The sequence below is a fragment of the Sminthopsis crassicaudata genome, chromosome 3 (assembly GCF_048593235.1).
Source record: "Sminthopsis crassicaudata isolate SCR6 chromosome 3, ASM4859323v1, whole genome shotgun sequence".
Classification (NCBI taxonomy): Eukaryota; Metazoa; Chordata; class Mammalia; order Dasyuromorphia; family Dasyuridae; genus Sminthopsis; species Sminthopsis crassicaudata.
The window spans coordinates 395,744,387-395,769,732 of NC_133619.1; the positions used below are offsets into that span (position 1 = coordinate 395,744,387).

A 25,346-nucleotide genomic window follows, 5' to 3' on the forward strand; every position below is an offset into this window, starting at 1 on the left:
CCAACCATCTTTTCTGAATTTTCTGAATGAGTGGAGACTCTCAGCTCCACATTCATGTACCATACAATACATCACACATCCCAACAAAAACACAGCCCCACTGGACTATTAGCCAATTAACAGAAAGCCAATTCTCCCCTCACCCAAATGTTTTCAAATTTGAGTCCCCACTATTTTTCAGTGGAACTGGTCCCTTGTGGCTAGGGACACTGGATTTGTTTCCCATTTGAAGTGAACAAAAAAAATAGCTTTTCAATTTTTTTAGAAAAAAAAATTATGTTCCAGTTTTGTTTTTAATAAAGGGAATAGTGACTGTTTTCTCCAGATACCCCTCCCCCACAATCATTGGTTAAAATACAGTAGTCTGTATCTTAATAACCCCAGCCCTCCCCCCCACCCCCCATATTGTCCACAATTGGATTTAGATACACTTCTTTTAGAATCTGCTAGCTACAGATGAGGTGGACTCCAGGTGCCAGACATATTCTTTCTAACCTCATGAATCACTTCTTCATACACACACACTCAATCTAACAGATGAGCCTTTAATTCTAATTTTACTAAACAAAGTTGGTTTAGCTCCCATGAACCAATACTGGTCTGTGGAGCTGGCTGGTTGCTGGTTGAATTCACTACTGGCCAGAGACAGCCAGAAAGTTGATACGCAACAATAAAGAAGGGAAGAGACATTTTATGATGATGAAAAGTGGCAAATTAAACTAACAAGGTTCAAATCACAAAGAAAATTTAATCATTTCACCTTTGTACTGCTACTCATCTGTGAGGTCAACAGTGTGATTGAGAAAGTTGATGATGAGGCTACAAGCATCTGAAGTGTTTCTAAATCCTTAATGTAGACACCCTCCCTCCCATCCCTATTAAAACAAACAAAAACTGAACTAAAAAAAAAAAAAAAAAGTGACCAGAATGAGATGTTTTGATACCAACAGTTATACCAAGAGCTTTGTGCTGAGCAGTCTGGTTCTTACCCAAGCTTGATGGTGACATGCACAAAGCATACAGCAAAGGAAAGATGCTCCCATCTCATTCTGAACACAAATATTGATGACCAACCCACCCACTAACCCATTTCGGGCAACCCATATTGAACTTGGAACCAAATTGGAAATAATTGAGAAACAAGTCTAGGTTTCTCTGTCCCTTTTTTCTCCCTCCCCAGGAAGATCAATTTAGACAAAATTTATTCCATTTCAAAAAAAGATTACTTTTTTAAATGGGGATTTGGGAGGGAGGAAGGGGAAAATATGGGCTGAGAGGCAGCATAGTGTTTTTAAGTGTTATATTTTGTTACACCAACTGCACCACCATGCCGGACCTGTGGTTTGACTATTAAAAAAAAAGATTTGTTCTAACCCAAATGAACCAATGGAAAATGCTGACATTAATTAAAACCCCAAAAACAAAATACCCCAAAATTGGAATCTGAGAACATCCCCCAAAAGTTACAATGGTCCTTATTGCAAGGGGATTAAAATAAAAACAAAAACAAAACAAAAGACCAGGTTTTTACCTAGCTCTTTAGAGCATCTTTCCATTTGCAATTCCTATTCAAGAATCAAGAACCAGAATTGGACAACAGCCTTGACAGAATGCTGTCCAATAATGGCATTCTAGACATTTTAAGTGCCACTCCTCATCAGAGGCTGAGCTTTAGTAATACTTTCAATTTTAAGTCTGTGCTTCAAGAGGGATCCCATGGAGCATGGCATCAGGCTTACCTATCCTGGACTAGGCAGAGCAGTCCATGGCTGGCACTGGGACTGTCCTGCTTGTTCACTCACACACAAACTGTTGCGAGATACAAAATTATATTTACATTTGGTTCTCCATCTTTGTTGTATTAAATGATCCCTCTTGTCTCGCCAGAAGAAAAAAAAATGAGCTGCTTCAGTACAAGGGCAAGAATTTCAAATTTGGTCAAAATCTGTTACCTATAAACTCCCTCCCCCCCAAAAAAGTTATTTCCTAAATTATCGTTTACATTTAGTACCTAACAATGGTTGGATAGACAGCATGTGGCTCATACAGCTCTAATTATTGTCTGAGTTTGTACTGTGCAATGCAGCTCTTGCTACAGTTGGAAAAGAATCATTGTTAAGTCTGATCAGGAGGCATGGGTCAGGTTTCTGATAGGACTATAAACAACTTTGTTTAGAATAAAGTAAATAAGGGCAGAGTAAAAAAAAAAAAAAAACAAAACAAACAAAAAAAAAAAACCCCAAACTATAACCCATAAGACTAATTATTTTGTTCTGGTGACAAACATGGAAGAGTACATAGGATCTGATTGTAATATATTAAGGTTTTGGAAAAACAGTGGATTCAGAAAAACTGCCTTAGGTGTGGGGAAAGTGTGAAGTGGTTTGAAAATGCCTCCTGACAGACTACAGTACATTGGGTTAAAAAGGGAATTAAAAACAAAACAAAACAAAATAAAAAAAATAAAAATAAAAATAAAAAAAATAAAATAAACCCCATCAACAACAACAACAAAAAAAAAAAAAAAACAAAAAAAAAAACAAAAAAAAGTTTACTGGTTTTGATTCATCTCACTCCTTTTGCCTGGAGATCAGGCCAAACATTGACCAAGTAATAAGCGTTTGCCAGCATATACAATGCAGAATGACAGACAGCAAACTCATGCCAAAACATAAAGGATGGCAAGCAGCTTTCTGTAGCTTTGAAGTTAACAGGTCTCAGGGTCTGCCCATCCCTGCGAAAAATTTGTGTATCAAGGTGTTTTGGGGCAACAAATGTGTATATTATAAGAAATGATCCACAGAAAAAAGCTCCAGAATTGTCAGTTTATATAAACTGGTATTTTCTAATATTCTGAAACTCAAATCTGTGCTTTATATATACTGCTCAAAATACTACCACCTGCTAGAAATAGTTATACTGCAAGGTAGATTTGTCTTTACCCCCTTTTTCAGAGCATGTAGTTTATGAGATTTTTTGTTTTTGTTTTTTGGTTTTTTTCTTAAAAGAGGGGGAGGGAGGAATGTCAGAAAGCATCTCAAAAACATCTTGAGCTATACATTTTTGAAGCTTCCTTGTTCTCTCTGTAGGACTCCTCCATAGTATTAGGCAGAGCAGTGTGGCAACAAGTATCAGTGAGTACCCCTCATCACCCATCCTAGGGTCCCTTTTTCAATTCTGGGATTCCCCCATAGAGGCCTGCTTTCTACAGTAAGAGGCTGGAGCACTTTTTAGAGTTTAGTGTTGCGAAAAACTGAGCCCCTCTCATCTATAGCTGCTCCCATAATCAGTCTAATCCCCTTAATCCCAGCAACCTTCATAAAAAAAAAGTTATATATGAACCCAGAAAAAAAACATATTTACAAAGTTTATACAAGTATACACATCCAATTTTCTATGGGACACGCTTTGCCACAGAGGAAAGAGGGTCAAGGCTCTGACATGTCTACACATCAAGTGCCATAACTACTAATGGAGGCTTATGTAAATCAGTCTTTAGTGTTCTGCTAAAGAGCACAAAGGCTTGTCATATGGCTCCTGCAATGATAGACTGCTCTTTCCTTCCGGAGCGATGATGTTGCACCTACTCAGCCCAGAATTTTTTACTTGGGTTTTTTTTTTTTAAATACATGTATTTACAGTGCGGGTGAACTGTTGTTGCATATCAACTCCTCCGATGAAAAACCAAACAAAAAACAAGTGTTTAACATTACCAATATGTTTCATTTCCCAGCCCTGGGCTTGAGTTATTTGGGTGAATGAGGAGGGGAAGGGAAGGAGACTGACCTGAAACCAAAAAGGGATGGGGAGAGGAAAAATAAAGAAAGAATTGCCATTGTTGATTCCTTGGGCTGTGTCTGAAAGATGATATTCTGAATGGTCTCATAGCATAAGGCACTTCGCACAAATAAGTAACAAGCTCTTTAGGCTTAAAAACGGATGAGAACCAGGGAGAAGTTGAAATGCACTCCTAGTCAACTGTTGGAGAATTTTGAAATAGTAGACAAGCTTGTGTTTATCAAGATTCTTCTCTTTTCAGGGTTTCTCCCCTCCTCTTCCTTTTTTTTCCCCTCCTTCCCCTGCCTCCCAGAAGAAATTTTTTAAAACCAGCAGTTAGTGCAACTAATGTTCAGTCAGCACACAGTGCAAACAAGTGGAACAAAAAAAGGTATATTCCTTCTTTTCAGCTTTTTTCTCCTCTCCGCCAGATTAAAAAGAAAAAAAAAAAAGTCTGATCTCTTTTTAAGTCTTCATAGTTCCAAAACGAAAAGAAGACGAAAAACCCACAAAGAGAAGAGCATTCCCAAAGAAACGATGTGTCACAGATCCAGATGGGCTTCTGTAGTTTGTCAAAGCCTAAGGAATGGGAAGAAACAGGAAATTAATACTCCCAAAAGAAACATAAACTAGGACTATTAAAAAAATCTATCTTTTTAAATAGAACAGCCTCAGGTTCTCTCTAACGATTTATGATCCAAGCAATATCTCTTTCTCTAGCATCTCCCAATGAATTTTTATTCCCTTTATTCCCTTAAGAGCAATCTCTTTTTTTTTTTTAGGATAAGGAGTTTCTATTAAGCACCCCAAAAAGAAACTTAAATATTGTTATACTTATCCTATTTGGCAACATTTGTCAAAGATCTTTCTTAATATGAAGGGCAACTGATAGCAATTGAACCAGGAAAAAAATATCTTGTAAATCTGAATTGGCCTGCTTATATATATATATACATATATATATTATACAGTAGGAAGGATAAAATTTTAAAATTCCGACAGTTAATTTTAGAGAAAGTTTTTTTTTTTTTAAATAGTTAAACTATTTAAAATTCAATGAGAACACGAAATAGGCAACAGGTAAGCTCCTGATTACTCAATTTAATTTTATTGTGATATTATTGTATCACAACAACTGATTTGTTAATGCAAACACCAACAGCCAGAGAGTAAATGCTAGCAGCAACAATGAAGTGAAAAAGGAGATGGTAGAATTTATGAAAGACATACACAGAACTATCAAAAAGCACTGTATTTTTCCTTCATTAGGGAATACATATTTGTAAAATGCATCTTCTCACAAATACGTATTTAGAAAACAATAAATTTAGTTCTCTCACGACAAACTCTAAAGATATTTCATATGATTGTTTATTGGATATTATTTTAAAATACCTGTCTCACCCAATGCACAACTTCATTTTGATACAAACTGCTGCTGCACTGAGCAAACTGCATTTAGCCTTGAGCTCCCTGATCCCTGATGAGATCAGTCTCATTAGAGATACATGTGTCTTGACAAATGAACCTCTACCACTCAGGAAGTTTACTACTGGAGTTTCATTTCTTTGTTTTATTACACATCATGAATGAGACAAAAGACTTTCCCAGGGGATAAAAATAAAAGGGCAATGTTGTCTTCTTTCTATTTCTACAACTCTTCTAATTCAGAAGTCAAATCAAATACGCACATGCTTGTTAAGGTTTCTCATCTTCTACAGGCTCACTGTGGTATTCTGCCACATATAGGCTTTTGTCAATGTTGCTTGGGATGGGTTTAATTTCAGTTCCCAGTTGCTCCTCAATACTTTTTAGATTGAATCGATCATCATATGTGATCAAATTGATGGCCAAACCAAGATGACCAAAGCGACCTATCAAGAGAAAAAAAGAAATTAAAATCTAATATAAAGGCATTAAATTACAGCTGCAAGTCTCAAACAACATCAGGAATGAATATGAATATGAAACACCATTTTCAGTGTATGAAACTACTTCTTGTTGCTTTCTTAAAAGCATGTCATCCTAAAATTTCATGTTTCATATCAGACTAAATTCTGTTTTAAGTACTTGACATGACAAGACAGATGCTCAAGTGAAAGCGACCAAAATACATAGCTTTATGCAGTATAACCAGAGAGATTATCAATATTCATATTTCTCATAGTTAAAATTTTTATCAATTTAAGACAATAGGAAACTTGATTAAGATCCAAACAGTATTAAGTTATATCCAATTATTTTTTTCAAACTTAAAAGTTTAACACATTTCCCTCCCATTATTCAAGTCACCTTTAAATGTTCAAAAGAACCAGAAATTCACATACACATACAGAGATAAATTCAACTTCACTGAAGAATATTCTTCTTACATTTCCTTACCTGATCTGCCAATACGATGGAGATAGGTCTCTGCCAACTTTGGAAAGTCGAAATTTATCACCACATTCACAGCTTGTATATCAATACCTCGGGTAAACAGATCTGAAAATAAAGATAGTTTTCTTAAGCTATCTAATTCAAGTATTACTTTTTGTACCACCACTCTAACATCTTTATGTGATCATATCTCTTTTAAATTTACTCAAATACACCTGAACAGAAATAACATTACTCAAGGCTAGCATGTATCTAATAGGAATAATCTACTGTGTATGCGCTATTTCACTTTCCAGACCTTTGAAAACAAGCAGAAAAATAATGGTTTAAGACAACTGTAAAAATATGAGCAATATAAGGATTGGCGAGTGTGAGCAAAAAAAATGAAAAGTAATTAAATTTATAACTGTAGCTATATATTCAATGCTTTTATTAAAGATGCCTCATTATAACATTTACTTCTTTCCTCTCAGCCATTCTTTATATTTCTATTCTGGGGCAGCAGATGCTGGTGATCATCTCCATCTTCTTAAAATTATCTACTTTTCCTTCCTGATATTGTACTATCCTGGTTTCCCCTCTATCTCAAAGCTTCTCCTCTTTCTCCTTTGCTGGCTTCTTCTCTTCTTGATTCCTAAATCCTGATTGTTCCTTCAATTTTTGGTCCACTGCTTTTATCTCAAAACACACTCCCTCAAAGACTCCACTCTACTTCTCATAGGAATAATATCAGCATTCTCCCAGACACAAAAAGGCTTTAACATTTGCATTATTTCTGACTTCTGCTGCTTCCTCCAAAATATATTAATCATTATGCCCTATTTTTTCCTTTATAATTTGTCATCTATATATTCTTTTTCTTCTTCATTATATTTTATTTCATGAAATATTTTCCAATTATGTGTGAAAATTTTAACATGAATCTTTTCCCCAAAATTTTCTTTCCTTCCTCCTCATCCCATACCCCTTGAGAAAGTAGGCAATGTATCAAATTTACATGTTATGTCATAAAATATAATTTCTTTAATCAGTCATGTTGCAAAAGAAGACACACACAATACAGTTTAAAAAGCATGCTTCAATACGCACTCAACTTTGAGAAGTTTATCAGTTTTATCTGGAGGTGGATAGCATTTTTAATCATGAATTCTCTGGAATTTTCTTAGGCAATTATCTTGATCAATGTAGCTAAGTCTTTCACAAACTAATCTTTACAATACTGCCATTACTGTGATTCTGTTTCTGTTCACTTCACTTTGTATTAGTGAATCTATGTCTTCCCAGTTTTTCTGAAACCATCCTATTTGCTCATCATTTCTTAGATCATAAGAGTACAAGAGTACTCCACCATTACATTCATATTCCACAACTTGTTCATCCATTCTCCAACAGATGGACAATTCTTCAATTTCCAATTTTTTGATACCCCAAAAGATCTGCTATAAATATTTTTGTACAAATAGTCCCCTTTCCCTTTTCTTTAATTTTTGATTCTTTTGAACATTTAAGGGTGACCTGAAAAGTGTTAAAAAATAATTGGGTATAATTTAATCCTGTTTGGTATAAAATACCAGGAATTGAATCAGTTACAGATTTTTCTGAATCTTAATCAAGTTTCCCACTGTCTCACAACTAGCCATATGCCTATGCCTCCTTGATTTAAAAGATCAGTGATAATGCTGGGCCAAAGAATAAATACAATTTTGCAGTTCATACACACGGTTCCAAATTACTGTAGACAACTGTGGTTCACTTCACAATTCTTATCAATAGAGCATTAGTGTACTTATTTTTCCACATTCCCTCTAACATTCATCATTTTCCTTTTGTGTCATGTTAGTCAATCTGATAAGTGAAAGATGGTGCCTCAGGATTGTTTTAATTTATTCAGAGCATTTTTCATGTGATTTATTAATGGCTTTGATTTCTTCTTTCTGAAAATTGCCTGTTCATAATTCTCCTGACCATTCATCAGGTGAGGAATAGCTTGTACGTTTACAAATTTAGTTGTTGGTGCAAAAAGTTTTTTTTAAATTTTAGGTAAATTAGCCATTTTACTTTCCTACTTTCTCTTATCCATGTAATCTGTCAGACAAAATTTTTCACGTTCCCCTAATTTACTTACAATATCACCCTTTATGTTTAAATTATTTATCCATTCCACCTTATGCTGGGGTGTATGTGTGCATGTGTGTGTATGGTGTAAGATGTTGGTCTATATCTTTCTAGTTTTCCTAGGAATTCTGATCAAATGGCAAGCTGTTATGCCAAAAGTTTTTATCTCTTACGTTTATCAAATGCTAAAGGTTAGTATGATTATTTACTACTATGTATTAGGTATCTAATCTATTCATTTGATCCATAACTTTTTCTAACTGAATAAAATAATTCTTTGGTAGTTTGGTATGGAAATAAATAAATTAGATAAAAGTATCATTTTTATTATATTAGATCAGTCTATTCATGAGCAATTAATATATTTCTCTGATTGTTTAGATATATCTCTGTGTGAAAAATGTTAATACCTCATATATGGTCCAATGCAGTACTTCCTAACTGAATTCTACATCACTCTTCTCATACTTTCCTCTAAATATCACATTATGTACATCACCATGAGACCAAGCTTCCTAAAATTTTGTTCCTCTCCCACTAAAAAAAAAAAAAAAAAAAAAAAAAAAAAAAAAAGCTTTAATTACTTTTTACTGACTATTAGATAAAAGGTCCAATTTCCTAGCTAGGTATTCAAGGTCCTCTAAAGCTTCATCTCAAATTACTTTTCTCTACCTTACAGCTTACAGTTTTCTCACACAAACCTTTTGCTCTACAAAACCAGTCTATCACTATCCCTTCCAAACAAGTACAATCTTTAACCTTTGCTCATTGTTTTGTTCCTATTACCTGAAACATTTTTTCTTCTCACACATATTCAAGTTCTATCCATCTGTTAAAAACTTCAAGTTCCATTTTCTCTGTGAAACCTTTCCAGATACCTGTGAGTTGTTATACCTATGGAATAATACCAGGAATTCTCTGTACCACTCATTCATTTGACTCTTAACTACTTCCTTATATCATGAGTCAGCTTTTCATGAGATTATGACTAATTAGACTGTATTAAGTATCTCCTGACTTCAAAGCCAGTGATCTATCCACTGCACATCTAGCTGCCCCATTTGTTGTCTATCTATATACTAAATGTCAAACCTTTATCAGAAATACGTAGTACAGTCTAATTAGGTTTCTAACTTGAAATTTTTAGAATTTCTAGCTGCCTTTCTAGTTATTTCACATTATTTTTTGTCATGTGCTTGAAATTACTCCAGCTACACTCTGCTATACTAAGTGACATTTCATATCCTGCTTCTGTGCCTCTGCACAACCTGCATCTAAGCCTAGAATATAATCTCTCTTTACTTCTCTTAGAATCCTTAGTTCCTTTCAAGGCTCAATTCATGTGCCACCCCCCACCCCCCAGGGAAGTTAGTGCTCTCCCCTTTCAATTAGAAGTACTTTATATTCGTTAATCTATTTTTCTCTTTATCACCAGCTTCCAACATAGTCATATATGTAGCAGGCAATGAGCAAATGTTAATTAAATTTAATTCAACCAACCAATAACAATTTACTAAGGGCCCTCAACAGATTAGTCCTGCTTGGATGTTAAAAATACAAATAAATAAGTGAATAATTCTTGCTCTCAAAGAACTTACATTCTGACAAGGAGATAACATGCCATATACAGATAGATATATGATAAAAACAAAGAAGCTACAGAGTAATCTTGGAGAGAAAGGCTCTAGCATCCAAGGAGACCACCAAAAGACCAATAGTAAAGCTGGCATTTAAATTTGAGTCATGAAGGAAACTAGGGATTTCCAGAAGCAGAAGTAAAAAAGGAGGGCATTCCAAGTCGTCTTCACCAATGCAAAAGTGCAGATCTAGGAGATGGAGTACTCTATGGTTTTTGTTTTTCTTTTTTGGCTTTGTTTTGCTTTTTAATATCTTTTTATTTATAAAACATATGCATGGGTAATTTTTCACCATTGACTTTGTAAAACCTTTTCTCCTCCTTTCCCCCACCTTCTCTCCTAGATGGAAGGTAGTCTAATACATGTTAAATATGTTAAATCCAATATATGTATACATATATATATACAGTTATCTTGCTGCACAAGAAAAATCGGATCTAGAAAGAAAGAAAAAAACAGTAACAGAATGAAAATGCTATGTTGGGATCTACACTCATTTCCCATAGTTCTCTCTGGGTATAGCTGACTCTCTTCATCACTGAATAATTGAAACTGGTTTGGATCATCTCAATGTTGAAGAGAACCACATGATGGAGTACTCTTTGTGACATCAAGTAAGCTGAATTATAGAATGTGGAGAAAATATTAACAGGTAATAAAGTTGGAAGTATACAGAGTAAGACTGTCAAGAGCTTTAAAAATGAAACAATTCACATTTAATCCTAGACAGTGACATATACTTTAGGAAAATCTCCATGTGGAGAACAGATTTGAGTAAATAAAGTCAAAGCAGGGAAACAAATATGAGGTCAAGTGCTGAGAGTGGTCATGAGAGTAGAGAGAGTGGGATATATGTACAGGATAAGGCTGCAAGATTAATAAGATTAGTCAACTGATCATATACACTGAGAGTAAGGCAATAAAAATGGCACTGAGAGTGTGAACCTGGGAGATTAGAGGAATGGTAATGCTTAACAATATTAGGGAAATTAAGAAGATAAGATTTGGAGGAAAAGTCCTATTTTGGAGCTGATGAGATTGAGATGCCTTCAGGAAGATCCAATTTAAGATATCCAACAGGCAGCTAAAGAAAAATTAACTGAAGCTCAGGAAAGGCAAGAGCTCAATCTATAGATCTGGGAATCATTTATGTAATTTACAGAAATTAATATTTTATATATATATATATATATATATATATATATATATATATATATATATATATATATATATATATATATATATATACACATACATATATATATATATATACACATACATATATATATATATATATATATTCACATATCAGTTATAGAAATTAAATTCATGAAAATTGATGAGGTCACCAAATAAGAGTATATGAAGAGAAATAATATGGGCCAAGCACAAAACTTTGGAGTGTAATTAAGGTGGCAGCACATGGATGATCTAACAAAGGAGACTCAGAAAGATAAAAGAACCAAGAAAAAACAATGACAAAAAAATCCATAGGACATAGTACACAGGAGAGGATTACTAACAATGCCAAATGGTATGGAAACCAAGAAATATGAAGAATGAGAAAAAGCCTTTTTTTTTTTCTTTTTTTTTTTTGCATTTGCTGTCCCCAAACAGAGAAAAAGCTAAGGATTAACCTATAACAGGCATCAAGTTATATTTTATATTTCAGTCTTCTCTTCTTTGATACTTAAAAGCGAAAGATACTTAAACAAGTAAATCAAAGCTGGTAATTCAGAACTAAGATAAAAATACATTAGGAAGCAAGAGGAAAAGGCACAAAACGGTTAATAAGAAATAAGATGAAGCATTTAATAGCTTTATTGACAGATGAATCCTACAAGTGAATTGATTTAAGTACTCTGCTAGAATTATGAAGAGTAGTTTCTGAAATTATAGAATCACTGATTTGAAAGCTGGAAAAGACTTCTTAGGAGTCCATCTAGTCCAGGAGTTTTAACTTTTTGAGTGTCATGGACCTCCTCGGGCAGTGTAGTAAACCTATCTGTGGATCCTTACACAAAATAAGGTTTTAAAATATATAAACCATATATATTGAACTAGATATCAAAAGTTAAATTTAAAAAAAAAAAAAAAAAAAAAAAGTAGGACCACCCCCTGTGAAGAACGCCTGATCTAATCCAAGCCAACATTTTAGAAATGAGGAAAATGAGGACCAGGATCTCTTAGTGCCCTGATTAAGGTCACATAATTAACAAGGATTAGAAGCAGGTCTAGATTTTGAATCCAGCTCGTCTCTCCAAAATCAGTGCTCTTTACATTGTACCACACTGATATACAAATCAGCATTTTTTAAAAACCTAAGATTTTCTTCTCTACATGACAAATCTAGTTCTGATCATTAATCTTATAGCAATAAAGCAAGACTATACTTTCCCCTCTGAGATTTTTATAGAAAATCTAAGAAATAAGCATCTGATCTGCTTTTGTAAGAAAAAAAAAAAAATCAACAATAAAATTTCAAAAATATAGGTGGATCACTAATACAATTCAATTTATTGGCAACTTTCCTTATGCTAATTCAATTTAGGAAAGACAAAAACAAAAACCACCCCCAAACCCCCCAAAAACTCAGCCATACAATTTTTGTAACAAAGGTTTGAATATGCTAGAACAATTTTCCTACAATTTCAGGCAACACAATTTTAAAGAGTTGATGGTATTTGATCTCAATATTATTTTTCTGGTGGTGGTGGAAGGGACAAAGACAGTGAAAATTTATCAAAGCAGAACAGGACAAATAAAGAGCAAAGAGGATATAAAATTCTTACCAGTGCAAACAAGATTACGGCATAAGCCATTTCGGAAATCATGGAATACACGATTTCGGTGTTCCTAGAAACACAAATAGAGTCAATATGTTTTTAAAAATTAAATAAGCAACACAAGATAAAGAATTCTCCCCAAATAATTACTACCAACTCATAGCTCTTCTGTACATAAGAGAATCATAAACAACATTACAAATATGAAAGCAAAAAGGAAGAAATAATAAAAGCCCAAGAAAGTAGATTCAGAGTATTTTACCTTAGAAATAATTAAGCATTTTAAACAAAATTTGAGGTTTTTTTCCCAACTCTGAAAACTTTGGTTTTCACACAAAGTTCCTTACATTTAAAATTTTGTTCAAATCTTGAATTTCTTACCTTTTTTTTTTTTTTTTTAAATCTACAGGCTAAAATTCTAAATGTAGCTTGATAATCTTTGCCATTTAATCCACCAGGGAGAAGATAGGAACTAATTTGTTTTTTCATTGGTATGAGAAATTCCAAAATAAGAAAACTCCCTCTACAAATTCAGGCTGCCATCTTCTTCCCAACCTACTGGCCCATACAAGTGAGAGGTAAAGTGGCTTTGTCTAGACCAGAGAACCAGTATGGTCAGAAGCTGAAAATGGAATTCAGGTTTTTCTGCTTCAAAGCCAATTACCTATTCACTATTCCATAATGCTGTTCTTAATGTAGTTGTGCTAATAATTTATAATTATTTTATATCTATAATAAGTATTTATTAAACACCTATTACACTATTCTTGTTAGCTGCTCAGTTTTGGTATAATCCCTTAATATGAAGGTAGAATATGTGGAAGAACCAATGTTATCATTAAAATCTCATATTCTGCATTTTCAGTTTTAAATGTTTTAAGTTCTCACTTGCATTCAGTGAATTAAAGTAAGTTTATAAATGTGATAAAAGTGTGATGCATCAAAGAGTGCTAGATTTAGTCAGTTCAAAAATTTGAGCTCTGCTATTCACTAAATGGATAGTTATGCAAATAATGTTTCCTCATCTCTATTATGAGAAGCAGATGAACTTTATGTTCTTTATCAACTTGAAACCTATGACCCTCTGGAGAACACTCTAAGACATGTATTTTCACAACACTTTTAGTTTTTGAAGGACAAAACAACATTCAAAGACAATGTTATCCTTATGAACTGCTTCTGGACCATCTTGCTTCCCATTAGGAAATACATGTGTCCAAATTAAGATAGATATATATATTTCCAGTGAGAGTTTCTAATGTTTGTCTCATGGTCAAATGAAATGTGACTGGTGATCTGGACATTTTTCCAAATGCCAAAACTGGTTTAGATCTCTTTTTGAGTACTCAATCCCAGTTTGTATGCAAAAAAGTACAACAAACTGAAATAAAAATTGTACTGTATGAAGTTTCGGAATGATGTAGCAAAGGAATTGTAATCTAAAAAGTTTTAGATGTAATTATTCTATTGTAGAGAAGAATTTAAGGAAGTCCAGATTGGATCTTTTTGGTAATGAGTTCTAGAAAGAAAAACTGGGAAAACACATTTTTGTGTTTGACCTAGGAGGAAATATGGGGGGGGGGGGAAGAACCCCTTGTGAGTTCATTAGAAGGGAAAACAAATGTCCCAAAGTAATAAGTTTGAAAGTTACAATAAAAATAACATAATTAAGAAATAACTACCGTGAGCTTCAACGTCATAGCTTCACACTCACCTGCCTCATCTTAGCATGGATATAGAAGCAAGAATAGCCCAGTTGAGAAATCTTCTTAGCTAATAGTTCAACACGTTGAGAGGAGTTGCAGAAAATTATAGACTGGTTTATCTGGAGCTAAGCATAGGAAAGAAACATTAGCAAGAAAGGCAAAGATCTTCATTCAACTTGCTAGAGCTTTGAGTTCTTGACTAGCAAATAGGAAATCTTTCCATTGCACATTATCTGAAACTTGCCTCCACAAAATGCACAAAAGTCCAATAATTCTAAACAATTACATAGGTGGTTTTTTCTTTATTTTATAGTGGGCAGAAAAGAATTTAAATCAAAGAAAAATTCACATTTCCTTTCAGAATTTTATCTTAGTATCTGATTAATTTTTATAACAGCCACAAACGAATCTACTGGGCCTGAGGTAAAATAAGACCATTTTGTTTTAGAATCAAGTGTTTAGAATCATTAAACAACATTGTATCAAGTTCAAATCAGTAACCCAGACTGCACCTTTACAAACACCATAATCTAGGAAAGCAAAGAAACTTGATACATTAAAGGTGTATAAAAATGGTTGCCTATTGATACAAACCATCTACATTTTATTGTTGGAATTTAGTGAATTTTGGTGTTTAGCAGTTAAAGCTTATTCCTTACCCTTGAGAAAAGTGTGTTGAGGCAGTGTACTTTCTGGCGCTCAGTTACATATGCGTAGTACTGGGTTACTCCCTTCAGAGTTAGCTCCTCCATTAGGTTAATCTCATAGGGTTTTTGCAAATGGGAATTCTGAGAAGAAAATAGAAAAGACTCTCATAGTGGAATGAATAAAAGCAGAACATAAACAATAAACATAAAACTATGTATTATGAAATTTAAAAAAAAAAACACCTTCATCAGAAATCACCATGATCTTTATAACAGGGATATTATTTATCAACAAAACAAAAATATTCCAGTTTATAAACTAAAGACAGTCTTGAGGGCAATGAGGTGGTGCAGCATTAGAAACCAACTGTGTGACTCTGGGCAAGTCACTCACTTAATTCTGTTTGCCTCACTTTCCTCATATATAAAATGAGCAGAAGGAAACAGCCAATCACTTCAGTGTTTTTGCTGAGAAAATCCCAACCAAAAGACTAATAAATCCTTAGCAGAAACTCAAAGGGGAAGATAATCCATCAACCCAAGAATATATGACAAAAAGTTACAAACATGGGGCAGCTAGGTGGCGCAGTGGATAGAATACCAGCCCTGAAGTCAGGAGGATCTGAGTTCAAATCTGGCCTCAGACACTTAACACTTTCTAGCTGTGCAACCCTGAGCAAATCACTTAACCCCAATTGCCTCAGGGGGAAAAAAAAAGTTATAAACATTTTAAAGATGTAGACACAAATGTGCCACTTACTGTGTAAATCAGATACTTAAAGCTATGTCTACAAGAAACCAAAGGACAAAGACTAGAAATTTTTGTCGATTATTTGTTTTGCCTATCTAATGTTAAAGCAAACAATCTTATTCACTGAACATACTAGATTAACAAAGCTGTCAGTCTTAGATGTGAAAAATAATGAATACTGTGTACTGACATGGCACACACAAAAAAAGACAAAAGAAATGTCTCCCTGAGAGGGAGAAAGAAAAAAGTCTCCCACATAGGCAAATGGATATTAGGCATGGCCATGTTTCCAATTAAACTAACATACTCACCATGAACTTCTGAACACTAAGGGGGAAAGTGGCTGAATATAATAAAATCTGCCTGTTTTTAGGTAACGTGAGAATAATGTCTTCCATTATCTGCACAAAATCCTGTGACAGCAACTTATCTGCCTGTAATAGAAATGGACAATTAAAAAAATAGTAATAAACAGACCCATAGCAATTTCTAGACTTAGTTGATATGGAACATATTTACAATTCCCCTACTTCTAGAGTACAAATACATATCATAACTAATATCCAATGGCATCAAATACAACAGGATAAAATTCCTGAACTTCAAGTTCATCCTTTTGAGAAAGATAACTGTGTTTGTTGAATTTTTTCACAAACACTTCACTGGAAAAGGTGGTAAAAGTGATCAACAACTGTTTGGTGGTAACATAATAATAACTACTTTTTTAATGACGAGGTCACCCTATAAGACAAGGATTCCTTTCAACTTTGTTGTATTGCTAGGAAAATAACAATACTAAACTACTAGTATTCCTTTTGAAAAATAAACAAAGCTAAAATTTTACCAACCACTACTCTCTAAGGGTAAATAAATTTTACAAGCAAATAAAGTTTTGATTTACACCAGGTGAGGGTGTATGATAGGACAGAGAAATATGAATTAACTATTGTTCCATTCATTAGCAGTGAATGGATCAAATGAGATGTTTTTATAAACCTTAAGGAGCTAAATAAAGTCAGCTATCATTATTGTTGTTGAAATAGTATTTTTCCTCCAATTAAGAGACATTACCTCATCCAATACTATCATCTGGACATGATCAACCTTTGCTACTCCTTTCTTGATGAGATCCAGAATTCTTCCAGGGGTAGCAATCACCACATGTACTGCATACAAATTTAAAAATATATATCAAAAAAATAAGGCAACTACACTATATATCAGTCATATTAATCAATGCAGTTTTAGAATATTTAAAATAATTAGAAAGAATGTTTGGAATATTGCTGTAGTGTAGGAAATGGATGAGTTGGTGGAATTAGAAAAATATGAAAAAACTTGGATTTATAAAGGAAGACCTTATCCACCTTTGGAGAAACAGAGGACAAACAAATCACTCTTGCATGGATGCATATGAATATATGTATATATGTGTATGATTATAGATAAATATATGTGTGAGCCAATGCGCATGCGCGCACGCACACACACACACTTAATTGTACCCTTGGGGGAGATGGAGGAAGAAGAAAAAAAAAAAAGAATAAATAAGTGCAGAAGAGAACAAAAGAAAATCTACAGGGAAGCAAAGAAAAGATGGACTGCTCTGAGAAAAATGCATAATATTTCAAACACAGAATTCCTTGAAATGAAGATTTGCTGGGGGGTTTTTCCTCTTATTATTTTATATTTAAATTTAAAACAAATAAATTTTAAAAAACCAAACATATATATCACATATCAACTCTTGTCTTAAGCAGAGTAAAATAATTCTATTAACGAAGAGGTCACCTAAATATTGATTTCTCTCAACTTACTGGAACAATTTCTTCCCTAACTCTCTCAAAGAATAAACCTTTTAACTTCCTTCAGAGGGAGGATGAAGGAAGATAGGCAATGCCATCAGAGAGACCTCTGAATGGTGATAGAAATCACATATAGCCACAGATTATGTAATGTTTTCTCTAATTCTGAGTAACCAAGGCATTGTAACCCTGCCCTTAACTAGGCCTTGGCCTATCCTCAAAAAGCTTACACCTGAGGAAGCACCACTACTGCTTCTAATTCAGCCCTGAGGTATTTCTTAGGATTTCCCCTAATTCTAAGCCCAAAGTTTGTTAATAGAAAATTTGTTTCCAGGAAATTTGTTCACATTAATGCTAGATAACATCACATAAAATATGATTGATTTCTTTAGCTTAATTTATAAACTCTTCTTCTGAAAGAAAGCAAGAAAAATTCTAAAAGGGAGAGCAGTTTTCACTGAAAGTGAAAAGATATTAGTACCTTATTTTATTATAATTTCCTACCTGTGTCATCAAGCCTCATTATGTCATCACGTAAGTTGGTTCCTCCTGTGGTTGCCATCACTTTGGCCCCTCCCATGTGTTTGCTGACCTGGATGCAGATTTGACTGACCTGTAGGGCTAGTTCTCTAGTAGGAACAATCACCATTGCTGGAGAGAAAAAAAAAAGAAAGGAAAAAGAGAGTACATTACCTTCTATGATAAATTACTACCTCAAAAGGATTAAAAAAAGAAAATTATCCTTCTGAACTCAAGTTCTTAGACCTAACAAAAGGATGAAATAACTCTTAGCATGAACACTTCGGAAACTGAGTACCTTCAATATACTAAAAATATAGTCATTATATAATGAGTCTTTATGACTCCTCAAATGAGTCTTCAAAATCTGCCCTAAAGAAAGGAACAAATATTCAGGACTCAGTTTTTCCTAAGTATTACCACCATACATTTACTTTGTACTTTCTAAATTGATACTACATAGTTCAGGAATTAATATCTTCCACTTCTTCTCTATCTACTTGAAATTATAATCATAATATAACATCCTCATCAGCATGTAACATTTCACAATTTAAGTGTTTTATTATCTTATTTGATCTTCATACCAATTCCTTAAGGCAGACAGGTAAGAGCAAGTATCACTACTCTGAATTTATAGATATGGAAACTGAGATTAAGTGACTTACTTAAGGTAATAAAACATGAGTGGTTGTTAGTCCAAAACTTTTTTCTCTTATATCAGCATGTGGCCTCATACTAGTATCTAACATTGCTTGGGGACTTAAAGCTGTGAGGTTTTCAAACTACTTACCTATAGGTTAATTCCTTTGTAGATTAAGAATACTTAGAAAAATCCCTGAGCAAGGTTTCGCTTAGATTTTTAAAAGTCTCTCTTTATGTACTTTTTACAGTGAAGCAATTACTTTCTTACTCCTCAATTCTAGACTAGTGGCTTCCTTGACTATAAAGATATTATAACTATTAGCACCTTCAAAACACAAATAAAACAAATTCTTGCATTTTATAAACATACAAAATAGCCTGCATCCAGGTCAGCAAACAGATATGTCTAGCTGCAAAGCTAGATAAACAATTCTAAGGATGCCAATTAGAATGTCAAGTTTAAGGTTAATTTTCTAAAATATTTTATATACTCAATTTTTTTTAACCAAACCCTATATAAATCACTACTGCTTTTCACATTACCAAAATAGTATAGGAAGGAAAACACCTCCATAATTTCTATAGTAGGGCTCTCCGATGTTCCCATGGGAAACTCTCCAACTGACCTTGTATATTGTCCTTCTTCAGGTCTAGCCGTTCAAGTAAGGGAATGAGGTAGGCACCGCTCTTGCCAGTTCCATTTTTAGCCCTAGCTAAGATATCCCTACCAGATAAAGCAATGGGAATGCTCTCCTCCTAAAAAAATAGACAAGACAATGCAAAATTATGTTAAAACAGCATATAACCCCATTTCACCCTAGCATAATGACAGCCTTATTCATTTTTGACATGGATAATTATAGTACCCTTTCAAGTGTCTGACATTGCACATAAATATATGATCAGATACATCAGTAGGACACATTTAAAGTATCATCACTGACCACTATTTTCCTGGTTGCCACAGAACTACATGACACTATAGTAGCTTAAAATCCAGTGTAAGAGACAACACAGATCACCAAATAGAGGATTTCAGTGAGTCCTTATAACATGTACTATATTATGTACTGAAGATACAAAATGATATAAGTTTGGATTTCTTTACTTATGAAACTTACAAACTAGTTGAAGAAACAGATTGTATACATCAAAACATAAAACAAATACAAGGTAGCATATACTAAATGCCAAATTCATTTGGCTAAAGACAGTAAAGATACTACAGCAGGTGAGGAAGAAAAGCATAGTCTGGTAACATATTCAGAAGAGATGGAAGTGAATTGTATAGAACTTAGGGAAGTAGAAAAAAAGATGAAAGAAGTTCCAAAAAAGGTAGTCATAGAGAAAAGGTGTAAGGGGAATAATGCATGCTGCATGTTTACTGAGACAGCTAAATCAAATTGGCTAAAGTAAAGCCAGAAGTACCTATATTTTGCATCCATGATCTTCAATATTTCAATAATCTGTATTTTCATCTGTATGCACACGACACCCTTCACAACTACTTCCACTCCACAGCAGGTTTCATAAGATACCAGTTATCACCTTCTGGCAAATGATCTATTGACGGATCTAACCAAAATGAATCACACTGGTCATGGGTGATAGATCAGTCCATCACCAGGTCATTCTCAAAGCCTTTTCAGATTGTAAAGCGAATATCAGTAAAGTTCCTTTTATGCCAAAATGAGGCAATAAAATAGAACCTTAGTGGAGGACAAGTTTATTTTTATATCACATATTAACAGACAGGATGCTAGGTTGGACCTGTCCACCTGAGGTTAGTATATAAATTCTCTCCCCACTTTCCACATCAATCAAATCCACCACAAACAATATGTTTGAGCATATTAAACTGCCCCCCCCTTTTTTTAATCATAGTTCTAATTCTAAGACCATTACAACTTGATTAATGTAGTCACACTACTAAAACGAACTCTCTTTTCCAGATTACAGCTAACTGTCTGTCATTTTACTGGTCAGGCTTTTTAGAAAATAGGTGATGGGAATAATTCTCTTAGGAAAAGCAAGATTCATAACAGAATTATAGATCCACTTATTAAACAATTAAAAGAAGATAAAGTACAAAGGATAGAGAGGATATACATTCAACTTAAAGAGCTGAATAAATTATTTTAGATCATAAAAGCAATTCTCATATTGGGGAAATTCTCATGGGGCAGGTGCTTTGGTAACCAAGAATCATTATAGTTATTAGTCTAAATCAGTGGTCCTCAAACTTTTTAATCAGGGGGCCAGTTCACTGTCCCTCACACTGTTGGAGGGCCGGACTATAGTAAAAACAAAAGCTCACACTCTGTCTCCGCCCCTCAGTCCATTTGCCATAACCTGGAGGGCTGCAATTTGAGAACCTCCTAACAAGGTCTTCAGCAACATTATAGTGGATATCTTGAGAAGTATTAGACAAGGCCCCAACCCAATAAAACTACAAAAAGTTCCCGCCAAAGGCATGAGGAAATAAGATGATTATCTAAATAAGCATCTTGTATTTGGCCAGAAAATATTTTTCTTTTTTGCAATGCAAAGCTTAAAAAAAAAAAAAAAAAAAAAAAAAAAAAAAAAAAAAAAAAAAAAAAAGCAAAGCCCATGTAGCAATCAAACTTTAGTCAATAAAGTTCCTTTGTGTAATATCTGATACCTTGATTGAATGTTAAAATAGATTTAGAACATTCTATTTAGAAGAGACCAAAAAGATCATCCAGGTCCCTTATTTTATAAGGGAAAAAATTAAAGATTCAAAGAGATACAACTAAATCAGAGGTAAAACCCAGGCCCTGTGGTTCTGCTTGACCCCAAAGGGCAATGCAAGAGAAATTGCAGGGAAGTTTTAGAAGTAACAGCCCTCATTACAGGTCTTCAAATAAAACCTAGACAATTATTCATTGGAGGAAGCTATAGAGGACATCATTGCACATATATAACTGCAAGATCCTTTTCCAATTCTAAGATTACTACGCTTAGTTCTGGCATCCAAGAATTACCCTCTACCTTCCTGTATTCAGTCTCAGTTTGTTTACTTTCTATTCAAAACTGTGCAGCTACTCCACAGTTGCTGTAGCACACCTCTAAAATGGTCATATTACTGGGATTGAAAGAACAATTTTTATACTTTACTGAGTAAAGTTAAATAATTCAGACCATCAGAGAATAGTATTAATGAAGCTCTAGATAGCTACATGAACTTTTTAGCTTTGAATTGAGAAGAGCCATTTTATGGCCAAATATATGTCAACATAAACTGGCATTTTAGGTACTCAGGCCTTGAGTAGACCTCCAAGGAAAAAACTCAGTGTAACCCATTACCATTACAAAAACAAGTAAAAAGGAAAGGAGGTGTGGAACATTAAAAGTTTAGGGGTAGGGAGGTAGGGCACAAGTTCTTCTAAGGATATTTCCGTCATTAAAAAGTGACTTTTTTTAAAAAACGTAATTTTTAAGAAAATATGAACAAAGCAGTTATTTCATATATTTTGCCCAGACTTTAATCCCTCCAAATTATTTATTTAAAAATATGTCATAACAATATCTTTATGCAAAGCTGTTGTTAATTTCATGTTCTTATAGATCATAAAAATCTCTAGGCAATATCAAGCAGTAGTACAACTCTTCAATGAACAAGCAAAATTCAATTCTGCCTCTAGGGGGCACTACTATTTTCACAAGAAAAGACATGATCAGTGATTTGCTTGTAGGCATTTTGTTTGAGTTTTAAATCTAGGCTTTGGTAAATATATTCCTGCCCTATTATGTTGTGCCTCAAAAAAAGACCAAAAAAAGGTCTAGGAATGTAATATACACTCAAAGTGACATACATTTATTATGCAAGGATTACAAATAAAAATCTTCTAGCACTAGTATTAATAAAGACATGGAAAAATTTAAAAAAGCAGAAATTTGTATAAGAACTGAATGCATGTCTTTGTTTACTTATGTTATAAGCAAACCAAAATGTTAAAAATACGTTTTTAATGTTCCTAAACAAAGTGACTTTAGATTTGCATCATTTTAAAAATTTTACATCTTTTGCCTCCTGATAAAAATGGAAAATTTCTTTTAATTTTTTTTCTAGCAACTTTTACAAAATGACTTTAAAAATGTCTTGATGGTGATGATGGATTAGTATCTATTTAATGACAAGTATAGCACTTTACATGATTCAGTTCAGTTTAATTGTGCCACAAGCTCTTCCAATGTGTGTAGGGGTCGGGGGAAGAGAGGGCGATCATGTCAACCTAAGGACAATAGAACAGGTTTCCTGGGCATCAATTAGAGCCCACAGTTTTACAAGGGTCTTTCTCTATTAAGCTAACTCAAAATTCAAGAATAGTGTGTTCTTGCTGCTCTTCACTAAAGTATAAAGCCACAAGTATCTTTCTGACAATGACAAAAAAACCAATAAAATTCCATACTTTTTATTACATTGTCAGACTTGAGAGTAGTTCTATCTAAAGAATTATCTGTTCTAAGAGTCTCAGTTTTGTTCTGAGTATTTAGTGCAGAGAAATGGAGGTGGTAATATGGTGGTGAGCATGTAGTTTCAGTCTGTTCTGCCTGCTGTTTTTATTGGGTTCTTACATGATATTCTGTCAAAACTGCAGGGCAAGACAAAATAGACAGTACTGAAAACTACTAAGTCTGTATTGCTTGGGTAAAATAGATTTATTGAAGACAAAATCTCAAGAGGAATGAGATAAAATTTAGAGATCTTTTCCCCTGATGCCAGCATACAGTTCATCTCAACTGTCTTGAAGCTCAGCTATTCTTCCTCTTTGTGATAGATACTTAAAGAATTCAAAGTGAATTTCCTCCTCCTTAAAACAAGGTATGAAAACTACATTTAGTCAATAATTCTTATGGATAGTTTTGATCTTGAAATGTATCTGTCTCAAACCCTTTAAAAGCTCTATATTCAATTCCTATAAGGAAGGCAATATATAACAGAAGAAATTGCACTTAGGAGTTAGAAAATCTTGATTCATGTTCCACATGTGCTACTTACTACTTATTTAACTAGTGTAATCAATTCATTTAACCTCTCTGAGGTTCAGTTTTCTCAGCAGTAAAAAGGGGATAATCGTGCTTACAATGAACTTTGTCACAATAATGCTAAATCATTTATTTCTATTTATTAAAACCAACTCTTTCTCTGTAATTGTCTCTTGAGGTCGGTAATACAAATATTATTATTATTATACAACTATTTACCGAACTGTTTACTAAGTATGAGCAAAGCACTTTTCCTAAGCACTTTCTTTCTACTTTCTACACTTATGTAACCACAATGATAGAATGGTAAAGGCCAAGTAGCCAGGGACTGAGTTTTACTTATTTTTCTTTCCCCTGGTATCTAGCACAGGGAAAAAGGGTATCTAGCACATCCATAAAAGTTAACAAACCATTAAAATCTACCAAGAGATGACTGAACAGAACTATCCAATTGCTATTTTGCTTTTTTCTCCTCCTATTAAGGAGTGAGCTAAGAAAAAAAAATCATATAGTTGCTTTTCAATAAAGCTGAAATCTCCAAAACCAGGAGAATTTTATCCTAGGATACTTAAAAAGCATATAAATATCAGAACTATTATCTGAATTTTAGGAAAACTGATGAACAAAAACAGGTGATAGAAAAATGGCAAATGATTGTTAGGCTAATGCCTGATTCTCAAGAAAGACAAAAAAAGATAGCTCCTGGAAATGATAAATTAATAAATTTAACATTAAAATACAAGTTTAGATTTTATTATTAAAGAGTTTGTAAACACTTAAAAAGAAATGACTAACAGATGAAATATGTTATAGACCTCTTAACTTAAAATATCTGAGAAATTTCTATCTAGTGCAAGGTTAACAGAACAGCTCAATTAATCAATAAACATTTATCAAGGACTCAGTATTTGCTAGGTGTGGTACTAAGTGATACAAACAACTAATCCTTGCCCTCAAGGGACTTACAGAGAATAACATATCATACATAAGCATATGTAAGATACTTACAGGGAAGAATGCAAATGTAACCTCAGAGGGAAAGGTACTAGTAGCTAACAGGAACAGAGAAAGGCCTCCTTCAAAAGGTGGTATTGAAGAAAGCAAAAGATTCCAAAAGATCAATGTAAGAAATGAATACACACTCTTACCATGGAAAACAACCAGTGCAAAGGCTCTGAGATAGGAGATGAAGTGTAAATAATAATAAGGCTGGCATAGCAAAACCATGGAGTATAGAAGAGTGATATGTAAGATATAAACTAAGTTTATATCTGATCCTAAAAGCAAAAAGCAGGAGAGACATATGACATGATCAATTCTGCATTCAAGTTAAATCATTTTGGCAGCTGTGTGGAGAATGATTTAGAATGAAGAAAGACTTGAACAGAGAAATCAAATAAAAATCTAGTCTAGGTGAACAATAATAAGGGCTGAAACTAGTAAATGATGTGAATGGATAGAAGGTGGAGTATGAGAAGAAATGTTGTAGAAAAAGAAATGACAATATTTAGCAAATGAGTGGATATATGGAGTGAATACAAATAAGGAATCAAAGATGACAGTGAGATT

The 25,346-nt window shown here is 33.7% G+C and overlaps 1 protein-coding gene across 4 annotated transcripts in view; it reads right to left on the reverse strand.

Annotated features, from left to right (window-relative positions):
* Positions 1–3,335: 3,335 nt before the first annotated feature.
* Positions 3,336–25,346, reverse strand: part of DDX6 (DEAD-box helicase 6) — a 36,030-nt gene continuing 14,019 nt past the window's right edge. For all 4 annotated transcript variants that reach the window (XM_074302303.1, XM_074302305.1, XM_074302304.1 and 1 more), the window contains exons 5-14: positions 19,394–19,523; positions 18,108–18,254; positions 16,870–16,964; positions 16,110–16,232; positions 15,060–15,188; positions 14,409–14,525; positions 12,701–12,764; positions 6,160–6,261; positions 5,469–5,651; positions 3,336–4,356 (exon numbers count right to left, since the gene is read on the reverse strand). In XM_074302303.1, coding sequence (XP_074158404.1) covers positions 5,476–5,651; positions 6,160–6,261; positions 12,701–12,764; positions 14,409–14,525; positions 15,060–15,188; positions 16,110–16,232; positions 16,870–16,964; positions 18,108–18,254; positions 19,394–19,523 — 1,083 coding nt within the window. In that variant the 3' untranslated portion in view covers positions 3,336–4,356; positions 5,469–5,475. The remainder of the gene's footprint in view (positions 4,357–5,468; positions 5,652–6,159; positions 6,262–12,700; positions 12,765–14,408; positions 14,526–15,059; positions 15,189–16,109; positions 16,233–16,869; positions 16,965–18,107; positions 18,255–19,393; positions 19,524–25,346) is intronic.